The sequence below is a fragment of the Erythrolamprus reginae genome, chromosome 10 (assembly GCF_031021105.1).
Source record: "Erythrolamprus reginae isolate rEryReg1 chromosome 10, rEryReg1.hap1, whole genome shotgun sequence".
NCBI classification, from domain to species: domain Eukaryota; kingdom Metazoa; phylum Chordata; class Lepidosauria; order Squamata; family Dipsadidae; genus Erythrolamprus; species Erythrolamprus reginae.
In genome coordinates, this window is record NC_091959.1 from 48,790,934 (window position 1) to 48,806,948 (window position 16,015).

At 46.4% G+C, this 16,015-nt stretch overlaps 2 protein-coding genes across 2 annotated transcripts in view; one reads left to right on the plus strand and one right to left on the minus strand.

The window, feature by feature from the left end:
- KNTC1 (kinetochore associated 1) overlaps positions 1–7,822 on the plus strand; it is a 105,468-nt gene extending 97,646 nt beyond the window's left edge. The window contains 5 exon segments of the mRNA XM_070763296.1: positions 3,318–3,447; positions 3,592–3,681; positions 4,524–4,678; positions 6,511–6,601; positions 7,493–7,822. Of these exon segments, the coding sequence (XP_070619397.1) occupies positions 3,318–3,447; positions 3,592–3,681; positions 4,524–4,678; positions 6,511–6,601; positions 7,493–7,516 (490 nt within the window). The 3' untranslated portion in view covers positions 7,517–7,822.
- Positions 7,823–9,207: 1,385 nt separating this feature from the next.
- VPS29 (VPS29 retromer complex component) lies at positions 9,208–15,525 on the minus strand. The gene is made up of 4 exons (XM_070763266.1): positions 15,421–15,525; positions 12,025–12,216; positions 10,351–10,586; positions 9,208–9,632 (listed from the first exon to the last, which is right to left on the minus strand). Exons 1-4 carry the CDS (start codon positions 15,421–15,423, stop codon positions 9,515–9,517), a joined length of 549 nt encoding a protein of 182 aa, XP_070619367.1. The 5' UTR covers positions 15,424–15,525; the 3' UTR covers positions 9,208–9,514.
- Between the last annotated feature and the right edge of the window lie 490 nt (positions 15,526–16,015).

The following is a 16,015-nucleotide window of genomic DNA, read 5'->3' on the forward strand; positions in this document are numbered from 1 at the left end:
TGAGGCCTGGAACAAGGCTGCAGGGGAGGCTCTTGACCGGATTGCGCCGTTGCGACCTCTCCGCGGCACTAGACCCCGTAGAGCTCCATGGTTCAACGAGGAGCTCCGGGTGTTGAAGCGCCAGAAGAGACGTCTGGAGAAGCGATAGAGGAAGAGTAAGTCCGAATCCGATCGAACACTTGTAAGAGCTCATATTAAGACTTACAAAGTGGCGCTCAAGGCGGCAAGATGCGCGTATCATGCCGCCTTGATTGCATCAGCGGAATCCCGCCCGGCCGCTCTGTTTAGGGTGACCCGCTCCCTTCTTAATCAGAGGGGAGTTGGGGAGCCCTTGCAGAGTAGTGCCGAGGATTTTAACACGTTTTTCGCTGATAAAATCGCCCGGATCCGAGCGGACCTCGACTCCAATTGTGAAACAGAGTCGACTGACAATGAGTCAGTCGAGGTGACTGGGGCTAAACGTCTTTGTCCATCTGTCTGGGAGGAGTTTGACTTGGTGACACCTGATGAAGTGGACAAGGCCATTGGAGCTGTGAGTTCCGCCACCTGTTTACTGGATCCGTGTCCCTCTTGGCTGGTTTCGGCCAGTCGAGGGGTGACACGGAGCTGGGTCCAGGAGATTGTCAACGCCTCCTTGGGGAGGGGGTCCTTTCCGCCACTTTATAAGGAGGCGGTTGTGCACCCCCTCCTCAAGAAGCCTTCCCTGGACCCAGCCGTGCTTAATAACTACCGTCCAGTCTCCAACCTTCCCTTCATGGGGAAGGTTGTCGAGAAGGTGGTGGCACTTCAACTCCAGCGGTCCTTGGATGAAGCCGATTATCTAGGTCCTCAGCAGTCTGGATTCAGGCCCGGCTACAGCACGGAAACTGCTTTGGTCGCGTTGATGGATGATCTCTGGCGGGCCCGGGACAGGGGCTTGTCCTCTGTCCTGGTGCTCCTTGACCTCTCAGCGGCTTTCGATACCATCGACCATGGTATCCTTCTGCGCCGGCTGGAGGGGTTGGGAGTGGGAGGCACTGTTCTTCAGTGGTTCTCCTCCTACCTCTCCGGCCGGTCGCAGTCGGTGTTAGTGGGGGGTCAGAGGTCGACTCCGAGGTTTCTCCCTTGTGGGGTGCCTCAGGGGTCGGTCCTCTCCCCCCTGCTATTTAATATCTACATGAAACCGCTGGGTGAGATCATCCAAGGGCATGGGGTGAGGTATCATCAATATGCCGATGATACCCAGTTGTACATCTCCACCCCATGTCCAGTCAACGAAGCAGTGGAAGTGATGTGCCGGTGCCTGGAGGCTGTTGGGGCCTGGATGGGTGTCAACAAACTCAAACTCAACCCAGACAAGACGGAGTGGCTGTGGGTCTTGCCTCCCAAGGACAATTCTATCTGTCCGTCCATTACCCTGGGGGGAGAATTATTGACCCCCTCAGAGAGGGTCCGCAACTTGGGCGTCCTCCTCGATCCACAGCTCACATTAGAAAAACACCTTTCAGCTGTGGCGAGGGGGACGTTTGCCCAGGTTCGCCTGGTGCGCCAGTTGCGGCCCTATCTGGACCGGGAGTCATTGCTCACAGTCACTCATGCCCTCATCACCTCGAGGCTCGACTACTGTAACGCTCTCTACATGGGGCTACCTTTGAAAAGTGTTCGGAAACTTCAGATCGTGCAGAATGCAGCTGCGAGAGCAATTATGGGCTTCTCCAAGTATGCCCATATCACTCCAACACTCCGCAGTCTGCATTGGCTGCCGATCAGTTTCCGGTCACAATTCAAAGTGTTGGTTATGACCTATAAAGCCCTTCATGGCACCGGACCAGAATATCTTCGGGACCGCCTCCTGCCGCACGAATCCCAGCGACCGGTTAGGTCCCACAGAGTTGGCCTTCTCCGGGTCCCGTCGACTAAACAATGTCGTCTGGCGGGACCCAGGGGAAGAGCCTTCTCTGTGGGGGCCCCGACCCTCTGGAACCAGCTCCCCCCTGAGATTAGGATTGCCCCCACCCTCCCTGCCTTTCGTAAACTCCTTAAGACCCACCTTTGCCGTCAGGCATGGGGGAACTAAAACACCTCCCACTTGCCCATGTTGTTTTGTTGATTGATTGACTGTGTGCCTGTTTTTTATATATACTGCTTTTTATGAGATTATTAATTTCAATTAGAACTGGATGGGTGGGCATTGGATTTGGTATTTTGTACTGTACTGTTTTTTATTATTGTTGTGAGCCGCCCCGAGTTTGCGGAGAGGGGCGGCATATAAATCCAATAAACCTAAACCTAAACCTACTAGTTTTTCTCATCATTCCTTTCACCCATTTCCTCCCATGTTGACTGTATGACTGTAACTTGTTGCTTGTATCCTAAGATTTTTATTAATATCGCTTCTTCATGGCTTATTTGACCCCTATGACAATCATTAAGTGTCGTACCACATGATTCTTGACAAATGTATATTTTATTTTATGTACACTGAGAGCATCTGCACCAAGACAAATTCCTTGTGTGTCCAATCACACTTGGCCAATAAAAATTCTATTCTATTCTATTCTATTCTATTCTATTCTTGGTCAGCCTACATACACACACACGAACATACGCAAACACACATTGTATTTTTTGGACTATAAGACACACCTAAATTTTGAAGAGGAAAACGACAACATAAAGTTTTTGGCCTCCATGCGCCCCATTTTCAGGCCTTTTTCCGGGGTTTTTTTTTGGGGGGGGGGGACTTTTCTGGCCTTTTTTCAAGGTTTTCTTCAGCCCCATTTTGAGGATTTTTCTGGCCTATTTTCAAGGGCAAAATGGGCTGGAATAAGCCTCCAAAAACCCCTCAAAAATGGGCTGAAAAAAGCCTTAAGGAACAGTCCAAAAAAAGCCTTAAAACAGGGCAAAAAAGCCTTGAAAATGGCCCCAAAAGTCCTTAAAACAGGGCAAAAAACCCTAATAAATGCCAATTTAAAAAGGCCTTAAATGAGGCGTGCAGAGCCCAAAAACCGTTCGGCAGGTGAGCGGGTTTCGGCAATACAGTGTTCCCTCGATTTTTGGGGGTTCGAACTTCGCAAAAAGTCTATACCACGGTTTTTCAAAAATATTAATTAAAAAAATACTTTGTGAGTTTTTTCCCTACACCATAGTTTTTCCTGCTGCCCCTCTCCACAGACTCGGGGTGGCTCAGAGCAATAATAATACAATGTAAACAAATCTAATATTTAAGTTAATTTAAAACCCCTAAAAACTCATAATTTAGACTTATGAATCCGGTTTCTTCGGCGACTTGATTTTTTCCCCGTGGCTAACGTAACCCTTTCCCGCCTGCCAACCAGGTGCCCCGTCTTGGCAGATCTGGATCTAACCGGGATCGCCAAGCGATACGCCCAGCTGGACCTGATGGGTTTGGCTTTAGGGTGCCTGGTGCTGGTTCCTCAACGGGAGAAACGAGCAGAGCAGATCCAGGTGAGCGAAGGCGCCCGTGCACGGGGGCCGCAATTCCCAGCCGGGTGACTCTTCACGCGACGAGATCCAAAGCGTCTCAGGCTCGTGACGCAATTTCACATGCGTGTTTAAAGAGACATGACCTTGTTTTTCCTCCCCGCAAAGGCCTTCCTGTCCTCGTCCGATCTCGAGCGGTTGTTGCACCAGGTGGAGGAGCAGCTGAGCTTGGGTGAAGCAGCCGGTGTGGCTTCCCAGGTAGGCAAAGACGAGGGGGGATTATAATAATAATAGAACAGAACCAGAAGGGACCTTGGAGGTCTTCTAGTCCAACCTCCTGCTTAGGCAGGAGACCCTACACTACTTCAGACAGATGGTCATCCAACATCTTCTTTAAAATTTCCAGTGTTGGAGCATTCACGACTTCTGGAGGCAGGCAGTTCCACAGGTGAATTGTTCTAACAGGATATTTCTCCTTAGCTCTAAGTTGCTTCTCTCCGTTTTTAATTTCCACCCACTCTGCCCTCAGGTGCTTTGGAGAATAGCTTGACTCCCTCTTCTTTGTGGCAACCCCTGAGATATTGGAAGGCTGCTCTCCTGTCTCCCCTGGTCCTAATTTTCATTAAACTAGCCATGCCCAGTTGTTCATTTGTTTTATCCTCCAGTCCCCTAATCATCTTTGTCGCTCTTCTCTGCACTCTTTCTAGAGTCTCCACATCCTTTCCGCATCGTGGCGACCGAAACTGAATGTAGATATTCCAAGTGTGGCCTTATAAAGTGGTATTAACCCTTCACGTGATCTTAATTCTCTCCCTCTGATGATGCAGCCTAGAACTGTGTGGGCTTTTTTGGCAGCTGCTGCCCACGGCTGGCTCCTATTTGAATGGTTGTCCACTAGGACTCCAAGGTCCCTCTCGCACTTACTATTGTTGAGCAATGTACCACATACACTGTACCTGTGCGTTTTGTTTTTCTTGCCTAAATGTAGAACCTGAATTTTTTCACCATTGAGTTTCATTTTGTTAGATGGCGCCCTTTGTTCAAGCTTGTCAAGATCCTCGTCTCCCAGAGTCACTCCCCTCCCTCTTCCTGCTTTGTAGGTGAGGCGTTCCATCCTGGACCACATCTTTCGCCAGGCGGAAAAGGACTTGGCAGACGTCAAATATTTATTAAAGTTATTAAAGTTATTAAAGTTACAAGACAGGCATCCTGGACAGGTGAAAGTCCTGGTGGAAAAACTGGTAGCTGAGAACAGGTAAGCAAAGAGGCAGAGGGGAGGTGTTCTGTCTCACACGGCACATGAGCAGCAAAGACGGAGTGGCTGTGGGTCTTGCCTCCCAAGGACAATTCCATCTGTCCGTCCATTACCCTGGGGGGAGAATCACTAACCCCCTCAGAGAGGGTTCGCAACTTGGGCGTCCTCCTCGATCCACAGCTCACATTAAACATCTTTCAGATGTGGCGAGGGGGGCATTCACCCAGGTTCGCCTTGTGCACCAGTTGCAACCCTACTTGGACCGGGATTCACTGCTCACAGTCACTCATGCCCTCATCACCTGGAGGCTCGACTACTGTAACGCTCTCTACATGGGGCGACCTTTGAAAAGTGTTCGGAAACTTCAGATCGTGCAGAATGCAGCTGTGAGAGCAGTCATGGGCTTCCCCAAATATGCCCATGTTACTCCAACAGTCCGCAGTCTGCATTGGTTGCCGATCAGTTTCCAGTCACAATTCAAAGTGTTGGTTATGACCTATAAAGCCCTTCATGGCATCGGACCAGATTATCTCAGGGACCGCCTTCTGCTGCACGAATCCCAGCGACTGGTTAGGTCCCACAGAGTGGATCTTCTCTGGGTCCCGTCAACTAAACAATGTCGCTTGGCGGGACCCAGGGGAAGAGACTTCTCTGTGGCGGCCCCCGGCCCTCTGGAACCAACTCCCCCCAGAGATTAGAATTGCCCCCACCCTCCTTGCCTTTCGTTAGCTCCTTAAAACCCACCTCTGCCGTCAGGCATGGGGGAATTGAGATACTCTTTCCCCCTAGGCCTTTACAATTTTATGCATGGTATGTCTGTATGTATGTTTGGTTTTTATATTTATGGGTTTTTAATTGTTTTTAGTATTAGATTACTATTGTACACTGTTTTATTGTTGCTGTTAGCCGCCCCGAGTCTCCGGAGAGGGGCGGCATACAAATCCAATAGATAAATAAAATAAATAAATAAATAAATAAACTTCCAATTAAGGCTCAGACACAGCGTGTTGAAATGAAATAGTCTATTGTAGTATCAGGTTTGTTGAAAAACACAAAATAGAACAAAGGAATGTCCTTCTTTGGCTGCCAAACTTTAAAGCGATTGGAAGAACTGATAAGCAAGATTTCCAAAACTTTAGTTAGTTAGTTAGTTAGTTAGTTAGTTAGTTAGTTAGTTAGTTAGTTAGTTAGTTAGTTAGTTAGTTATTGGACTTATATGCCGCCCCTCTCCCTGAGTCTGTTACTCACAGATTTAACACTGTAATTGTTGACAACTGCAAAATTATGTTTGTACGAAAGGCAAAAATTCTTAGCGTGCTCTTTTCCTTTGGAGGATCAAACGTTGACTTTCTGCAAAGGGAACCTCCCAATCTCCATTCCCCCTGGGATTATAGACTGCACAGCTGTGCTCAGGTCCTCCTTCTGAGTCTGCGTAGCTGCTCTTGCGTCCCCTGCATCCTTCTCACTCTTGCATCCAAGATAGGGGCCCTCACCTCTTCCTCATCAGATCCAGGCAAAGCCCCAGTTGGGGGTTCTGTAGTCTCTGCAGGACCCTTACACCCTCATCCTCACTGTCCGACTCCTCGGACAGCCACACAAGTCGACCAGGCCCAGACGGACCCAATTCATTTGGCTCGGAGTCTGTTATCAAAGGGCCTGGCTGGTTCCTAGATTTACATCTCTGTTTGGGTTTTGTACGGAAGAAAACACTTATGAAACCCCAGGGGTTTTTAAAAATTAAATTTCCATCATATGCGATGTGTGTCTTTGACCGTTGCAAGACAAAGGGGTCTCACCCGAATCACTCACCGGCTCCTTTTGTGGCTCTGCAGGATGGAGGATGCAGCGTCTCTACTAACAGAGTATCTTCAAAAGCCCCAAACGTCTCTTCCGTCAACGGCGACGGCTTCTGAGGTGGTGAAGGTACACACTTTTTATGTTTTCAATCAACCTGAAAGGTAAATTTTGCTATTCTGTTTTTCTGCCAACCCCCCCCCCCCTTCTGCTGGCTGAAATTTCTTAGGTCCAGTTACATCCCTGGACTCCTCCCGAAAATTCACAGGTACAAATTTCAGACACACACACGTTTGAAAATTCAAAACAATGTTCTTTGTACTGAAAATTCCCTTAACCTAAGCCCTCTTTTGGTATAGCAAAGAGCACTGGTCTCCAAACAAACTGGTAATTGGTACAAGTCCCTTATCAGTTCTGTGATACTTAGCTTGCAGCTGGGAGGCAATTCACAGTCCTTCTTCTTTCACAAAGTGAAACACACTTTGCTCTGGTTTAGTTTCCAAGCGGGGAAAAATCAGCACACAAAAGGTCCAAGTCAGTAAAGCAGTCATGAAACACAAGGATCAGATAATCCTCCACAATGGCCAAACCCATGGGCTCCTATTTATAGCAGCCTCACTAATGACCACAGCCCCACCCAACCACAGGTGGCCTCATTTTCTTTGATAATAATCTCTCAGTTGTTGCTGCCTATGCATCGCTCTCCGCATGCGTGGCTGTATCATTAACTCTTGTTCTGAATCCAAGGAGGAGCTAGATAATTGATCTCCTTCTGAGCTGTCTGCCCCACTCTCCTCCTCCCTGTCACTCATGTCTTCTTGGTCAGAGGAGCCTTCATCAGCAGATTCCACCGGGGGCAAAACAGGCCTGCAGCATGTGGATGTCTCCCCCACATCCACAGTCCTTGGGGCAGGAGCTGGGCCAGAGCTAACCACAACATGTAAATAACGTAGTTTTAAGAGAAACCTCTCTTTATCTGATCCTTGGATCTTACCTTGGTCATTTTTTATCTCCTTCCAGATGTTCTTCGATGAGCTGGCATAAACCCTACCGTAAATTGCCCAAAGATGATGATGTTTCTTGATAGCCTTCTCTGGATGCACAAAACCTAAGATTTTTATCCTCAATTCTACTTGAGACTGATGTGATCAATCCGTCATTTGTGTGTGTACATATACTAATTTTATCACAGGAAACATGGGTTTCCACGTCGTGGGCTTTTATACAAAATATTTCTTTATCCCTTTGATAGCCCCATATAATAATTACTGAAAGTTTTTCTATGAGGAGAGAGAGATGCTAAGCGTCTCCAGAGCTTTATAAATCAATAAATCTGTGAAGGTATCGCTCTCCGGCTGTTTCATTCGACATTTAATCAGGGTGTCCAGCTACCTGGGAAATTGACGGTTCGGGAAATAGCAGGGAATTTGTGGAAAAAAACTGAATAAATCGGGGGGGAAACAAACTATTAAAATGTTTAAAAGTCAGGGAAAAATCATGTAAAAAACCCGGATCGTGCTGCCTGGCAGAGTCAAGCAAAAATGAGCATAACTTCCTCAGCTACTGATATTTCTCCACGGCTTAGCCATTTGGTGTGAAGTCATTTACAACCGTGCCTTAACTAGATCACAAATTACAGGGAAATATCAGGGAATTTCAAAATGCTTTTCCCCCTGGACACCCTCTTAATGCTCAGATCTGCCTTGCACCCTTTAAATTAATGCTCTCTAGGGCTCAAGGGGCTTGGAGATGAAGCATGTTGGAAGGGGGGGCATTCGCCCAGGTTTGCCTGGGGCACCAGTTGTGGACCTATCTGGACCGTGAGTCACTGCTCACAGTCACTCATGCCCTCATCACCTCGAGGCTTGACTACTGTAATGCTCTCTACATGGGGCGACCTTTGAAAAGTGTTCGGAAACTTCAGATCGTGCAGAATGCAGCTGCGAGAGCAATCATGGGCTTTCCCAAATATGCCCATGTTACACCAACACTCCGCAGTCTGCATTGGTTGCCGACCAGTTTCCGATCACAACTCAAAGTGTTGGTTATGACCTATAAAGCCCTTCATGGCACCGGACCAGATTATCTCTGGTACCGCCTTCTGCCGCACGAATCCCAGCGACCAGTTAGGTCCCACAGAGTGGGTCTTCTCCAGGTCCCGTCAACTAAAGAATGTCGCTTGGCGGGACCCAGGGGAAGAGCCTTCTCTGTGGTGCCCCCGGCCCTCTGGAACCAACTCCCCCAGAGATTAGAATTGCCCCCACCCTCCTTGCCTTTCGTAAGCTACTTAAAACCCACCTCTGCCACCAGGCACGGGGGAATTGAGATACTCTTTCCCCCTAGGCCTTCACAATTCTATGCATGGTATGTCTGTATGTATGATTGGTTTTTATATAATGGGTTTTTAATTGTTTTTAATATTGGATTATTATTGTACGCTGTTTTATTATTGCTGTTAGCCGCCCCGAGTCTCCGGAGAGGGGCGGCATACAAATCCGATAGATAGATAGATAGATAGATAGATAGATAGATAGATAGATAGATAGATAGATAGATAGATAGATAGATAGATAGATAGATAGATAGATAAGATAGATAGATAGATAGATAGATAGATAGATAGATAGATAGATAGATAGATAGATAGATAGATAGATAGATAGATAGATAGATAGATAAAGACCAACGTATCAGAAAAGTTGCCATAAATAATCTTAATAATAACCTTTATCAAATCGGAGTCGAATAATATATTTTATTATAAGACAATTCACAGGAACAGGTAGAATTCTGCTGTGCATGTTGAGTAGTATTTACAAGCAGGAGCCATTCTGGGGGGCCCGAGAGGAAGACAGGAAAATTGAAGACAGAAAAAGCAAGCTAAACCGAGGCAGAAGTCGGGGGCTGTAAACGTAAGATGCCTATGACGATATAAGCGAAAGCCCCTCGTCGGCTCACAAGGCTGCAAACACTGCGGACTGTTGGGTGGGTATTGCAAAAAAAGAAGAAGCTCGGAACGAGTTAAGGGAGGCCCACTTGCTCTTAAGACTTCTTGTACTCGATTCTTTCCACTTTCACGTCATCGCCAATCAGCTGGTAGACGTAGGTGACAACTGTGGAGGCCTGGATGTCCATCAGAACAAAGGAAGGGATGATGTTGCTGGAAGCAGAGGAGAAAAGGAAAGACTTCATGAATAGTCTGAGGACAGAAGGGAAAGGGGGCACAGTACCTCTACCTATGAACGCCTCTACTTATGAACTTTTCTAGGTAAGAGCCGGGTGTTCAAGATTTTTTTGCCTCTTCTCAAGAACCATTTTCCACTTACAAACATGAGCCTCCGAAACTGACCGGAAAAAGTGGGGAGAAGCCTTCGTGGGGCCTCTCTAGGAATCTCCTGAGAGAAAACAGGGCTGGAAAAGGTGGGGAGAAGCCTCCGTGGGGCCTCTCTAGGAATCTCCTGGGAGGAAACAGGGCCGGAAAGGGCGGGGAGAAGCCTCCGTGGGGCCTCTCTAGGAATCTCCTGGGAGGAAACAGGACTGGAAAAGACGGGGAGAAGCCTCCGTGGGGCCTCTCTAGGAATCTCCTGGGAGGAAACAGGACTGGAAAAGACGGGGGGAAGCCTCTGTGGGGCCTCTCTAGGAATCTCCTGGGAGGAAACAGGACCGGAAAGGGCGGGGAGAAGCCTCTGTGGGGCCTCTAGGAATCTCCTGGGAGGAAACGGGGCCTCCACCCTCCCTATGGTTTCCCCAATCGTACGTATTATTTTCCTTTACATTGATTCCTATGGGAAAAATTGCTTCTTACAGACTTTTCTACTTAAGAACCTGGTCACGGCACAAATTAAGTTCGTAAGTACAGGCGCCACTGTATAACTTACTTTTCCAAAGCGGTGTAAGCTCCTGTGGCTGACCCTGGGTTAATGTAGAACTTGTTTTCGTGTTCAAAGGCCTCGAATTTGTGTGTGTGGCCCGAAATCAAGATGTCGACGTCGAACTGCCTCTGGAGCAGAGCGAGGCTGGCCACGTCGCCCCAAGGGATGACTTGATGGCCGTGGATCAGCCCGATCTTAAACTGCCCCACGGTGACCACCTTCTGTTCGGGATAGTTCAGGTTCTAGGGTTGAAGGCAGAGCGTGAAAAAACCCGCAGAAAAGATCCTTGGTGTTATTTTCTTTCAACCCGTCCAGAGGAAAATGTACTCTTTTAGGGGGGGACGAATCTCCAGCCACTGACCCTTGTAACAAAGTCGAATCAAGAACATTAAGCAATGCACCACATTTTTTTTTCTCAGCCTACAGTAATGGCACAAATGCGAAACTTTAGATATACATTATTTGAATGGTCAGGAGTGTGTGTGTAAATTTTGCCTTTCTTTAGACAGACAGTGTAGTTGCAGCCGTGTTTCGAAACGGCGCCTGTAAGTGATGTTACGTTACAAGCAGCGCATCGTCATTGGATTTCTCACTGCGGAGAAAGAAACTGTTGGGAACATTCACAAATGTTTGTGTACAGTTTATGGAGAATCTGCAGTCGACAGAAATACTGAGCACAGAGGGTGTGAGGCCATTAGAAGACAGAAGTGGCTTTTTCACGACCAGAACAAGGAGTGGTACCGAAAGGGCACAGACGCCCTTGTGTCTCGCGGGAGGAAGGCGATAGAACGGGACGGAGACGACGTGGAAAAATAGGGAGTGTAGAAGAAACATCGTTCTTTCCTGTGTGTAAGTTTCATTGCGTTCAATAAATTGTTTATGTATGGTATGTTGTGTGCATGTTTTTTTAAATTATGGGTTTTTAGTTTTAATTATTAGATTTGTATTCTACGTTGTTTTTTCTATTACTGTTGTGAGCCGCCCCGAGTCTACGGAGAGGAGTTCGGGTTTTGCCCCGTGTAATATTTTGAGTGTCTATGCGACGTTTCGGTGAAATCACATTCACCATCCTCAGGCTGAAGTTATAAGCTTCGTGCTGCTGTAAATATAGAATGTTTGCAACTGCCATTTGTTCCTTATATATAGTGTTGGGGGTGGAGATTTGGTTTGAATGTAGCAAATAGATTGGGTGACTATGTTTTAATGATTTGATTGGTTGGTGGATTCACATTTAGTTGAAGGATTGACACGGTGATGATTATGATATATTTTTTTGTTTAAGGCTGGTTTCCAAATCTCTGGCAGGCGGGACGTGTCATCTCGTCTGTTCATGCTGAGGGGGTGCCTTTCTATCTCTATGGCTTCCATAATTATTATTCTTCTGTATACATTTTCTGTTTTGGAAAGTAATTTAGTTTTTTCAAAGTCAATTTCGTGCCCTGTTTTTTTAATGTGTTGGACAAGGGAGGAAGTTTTTTCTTCTTTTTTGACTGCATTCTTATGTTCTGCAACACGTGCACTATATATATAAAGATATAAATAAATAAAGATATAAATAAATAAAGATATGAATTAATTAATTAATTAATTAATGTTGAAGAAAAGAAAATGTGGTGCATTACTTTCTGGGCGACAGCTTGATCAATTTTCCAGACAGAAACCTCGTCAGATGTCACTTACCTCATCAAAATCTCCCCTCACGACGTGAACGTCTCCGGCCAAGGTCTTGAGGTAGTCATAGCTCTCCTTCGTGCAGAGGTTCCCGGTGCAAAGAATGTGCTGGATTTTGCCCGGAACCAGCAATTTTTTGAATTTCGCCGGTAGGCTGTTACAGCGGTGAGGAATCTGCAGGTCACCCAACACTAACACCAACTTGGAACGAGAGAGAAGAGGCGGTCAAGGTTCCCGCAATGAATCCACAGTCTCCCCACCACCGGAGAGGAATAAATGCCCCTCGAATCAAGGCAAACCTGCTAACTTCTAGAAGCTTTTTTATTGCAAATTCCGTTGCAGTGGTGTATTAATTTTTAAAAAGCAACAACATTGGATAAAACCATGAGGAGGACGACCCATTAGACTGGAGGAAACTTAAAAATGACGACTTTTAAAACATCACTTGCTCCAGGTACATCCATTCAAACGAACAGGCCGTAAACTTTGAGACAGTTTCAAGTGGACAGTTGCAGGGATTATCCAGAGCTACTTTTTCAGGGGGGGGGGAATTCCTGTAGCCTGAAGTGTTTAATTTTAAATAGTTGCCTTTTTTGCACCAAAGCTGGAAGCTCCCGCAGGCTTGAAAATTAGCTCTAGGTGGCTCTCGGTCCTCAGTTGGCCTCTGGTGAAGAATGGCAGGATTCGAAAGGGAAGCCTCAATGTTTGCACCATATATATGTATCTTGCTGGGTGGCTGTGCCAATCTGCCAATCACATGGCTCTATGATTGATTTTATTCCGGGTGAAGAGATTGAGGATCTAGGGCGATCTTTCTCAATTGTGGCAATGTCCTACAAGGCACTGGACCAGATTACCTCTGGGACCGCCTTCTGCCGCATGAATCCCAGCGACCGGTTAGGTCCCACAGAGTCGGTCTTCTCCAGGTCCCGTCAACTAGAAAACGTCGCTTGGCGGGGCCTAGGGGAAGAGCCTTCTCTGTGGTGGCCCCAGCCCTCTGGAATCAGCTCCCCCCAGAGATTCGTACTGCCCCAACCCTCCTCGCCTTTTGTAAGAATTTGAAAGGTTATTTCTGCTGCCAGGCTTGGGGTCATTAGATCCCAGCCTCTGGTCACTGAATGAATGTTTTTGATATTTCGCTTTTATAATGATTTAAAGTAACTATATTAATTGGATCCAATTGTATGTTGTATGCTGTTTTATTGTTGACATGTCGTGAGCCCTGAGTCCACGGAGAGGGGCATCATACAAATCCAATAAATAAATAAATTTTAGGTTCTATGGATTTAAAGTCCCAGAATTCCCCAGCCAACATGGTGCCCTCCAGATGAGTTGGAAAAGCTGGAAACCCCAGACTGGAAAAGGATGAGTTTAAGCAGAATGATCGAAACAAGCAAAGCTTTGACTTCCAACAATCTTTAAATGCTGCCACCTTGAAAGCCACTAAAAGAGTTTTCACCTACCACCGCCGTCGGCAAGAGGCCAAGATGAACCAACTTACTCTGTGCCCAGCCTTATTGGATGAAGAGGTTGATTGCAGACAAGAGCAAAGGATGTGGGGCAGCGTGGGTGGAGAATGGGGATGGAAAAAAATAGGGGTGAGACATGAATAGTGTTAAAATTAAAAGAAAGCAACAGAAAAGGAAACATCTCAAAGCCAAATTAATAGGCAAAATCACCAATGAAATCTGAATGTTAGCGAAGGAAATGTTAAAAATAAATCTGATTTATGCAAGTAATGGGTTATCCAATCAACTCTCCCAGCAGTTTCCCATTTTAACCACCGATTTGCAGAATAAGCCACAAAAATCTTACATGCATATGTTGTTACAATCTACGGTAAAATATTTGGTAAAAAGAGCAGGTTTGCAAATTTCAATGTGGATTCTGTTCATTTCAGCAATGGAAAGAGTTATTTGTGTAGGTAAGCATGGGGTGGAAATGACCCAAAATATCCTAAACAAATGTAATTAAAAATGGTTAGTTGGTGGGGTAGCATCAATTACTTAAGGTGTTACCCCACCAACTAACCAGGAAGTTTCAACACAGCTTGCAGCAACTGAGCCAGCACTCCACACCCACCCACCAGTATTTACAGAGGGAAGGCAGCCCAGACCATGCTTTGCTCGCCCTAGAACAAAGCCAAAAACATGAGTGGGACCTCCCTCGTTGAAACGTCGCCAGAAATATCTGAAACGTACACGGGAAGAAACCCAAATATGCCAAGACCTACCTACCTATCTACATACATACATACATATATACATACATATATATATACAGACAGAAAATCAACCATATGTATAAACCGCTCAAAAACACTTAAACAACACCATATAACTCCAAGTCAATCAAACTTCTGTGAAATCAAACTGTCCACCCAGGAAGCAATGCTGATTGACAATCAATTTCACCTGCTGTTGTGCACATTCACATACTCTGTACAGAACAAAGTATTCAATGAGAATATTTCATTCAGATCCAGGATGTGTTCTTTGAGGGTTCATTTTATTTTTTTGAGCAGTGTGTATATATATATACCTGTATAGTTATTTTCTGTCGAAATATTATATACATACACACATACATACATACACATATTATTGCTTATTTGACCCCTATGACAATCATTAAGTGGTGTATCTCTTGACAAATGTATTGTATCTTTTTCTTTTTACGCTGAAAGCATCTGCACCAAAGACAAATTCCTTGTGCGTCCTATCACACTTGGCCAATAAAGAATTCTGTTCTGTTCTGTTCTATTCTGTCTAGTCTAGTCTACAGTCTAGTCTTCTCTTCTACTCTTCTACTCTACTCTTCAAGTCTACAGTCTAGTCTAGTCTTCTCTTCTACTCTCCTCTATTCTTCTATTCTATTTTATTCTTGATGAACTGATCTTTTCTTTTATGTCCACTGAGAGCATCTGCACCAAAGACAAATTCCTTGTGTGTCCAATCACCCTTGGCCAAGAAAGAATTCTATTCTATTCTACTACACACACATAAACACACATACATATGTACACATATAAATAATATATAATTTGAAGTAAGAAGCAGAATATTTATGGAAAATGACCAAAATTGAATGTTTTCTTCCGGGGTGTGGGGTGGAGATGCAGGAGGAAGAGGGGGAGCTCATTCAATGCAACCCATTGACTGCCTGTCTGGGTTTGGGGGGATGAATTTGGGGCTGGAGCCAGACTGAAACAACATTCCCCCCCAAGAGCACCCATGCTCCCCTCCCAGCTGGGTGAGGAGGATGGGAGTTGTAGTGCCCCGCAGCTGGAGGTTCCCCGGGCTGTCAGCGCGGCCGGGACAGATCCAGGCTGGACTTCCAGGCCAAGGCCCGGCTCTGTTGGGGGTGGGGGTGGCTCTCCATCGCCCCCCTCCCAGAACGACTCACCATCTTGGCCGCTATTTCGGACACCCCACTTTCTGCCGCTTCCGGTGAGCCTAACCTAGGAGGCCGGAAGTGCTGACTACGGAAGCCGAGAACAGGCAAAAAGCGCCCACTACAGTAGAAAAGGGGCTAAGGAGGCGGGGCTGCCAGAGTTCTTCGGTAACAACCCTACATGAGCGGCGCTGTTAGGTCGCTGAGTGAAGGGTGGAAGCCCCAGGAAGGAAAAAAGGGCTAAGCATGACTTTGTTCAGGACGGTCTTATTCTACGTTGCGGAGGATAGGCGCTGTAATCGGGGCTGCTGGGAAAAAGTCATTAAACGGAGCGGGCTTGTCAACTGCTCCGCATATGGTGGCATCGCAAAAGAGCCGGAAGTGACGGCTCCACCTTAGAAAGTCCCTTTCACCATCCTTCCTACTCTCTAAAGCAGGGGGTAGGTAAAGTTGGCCCTTCTATGATTTGTGGACTTCAACTCCCTGAATTCCTGAGCCAATCATGCTAGCTCAGGAATTCTGGGAGTTGAAGTCCACATGTCATAGAAGAACCAACTTTGCCTACCCCTGCTTGTCCAGCCTGCCTGAGTTCTCGCGATGTTTCTTC

Excerpts from the sequence above, each read along its gene's own strand:
- VPS29 (XM_070763266.1), bottom strand. Across the intron at positions 10,587-12,024 it reads TGAGGGGAGATTTTGATGAG|AACCTGAACTATCCCGAACA; the intron begins GTAAGTGACATC and ends CTTCAACCCTAG. Across the intron at positions 9,633-10,350 it reads GCTTACACCGCTTTGGAAAA|CAACATCATCCCTTCCTTTG; the intron begins GTAAGTTATACA and ends CTCTGCTTCCAG.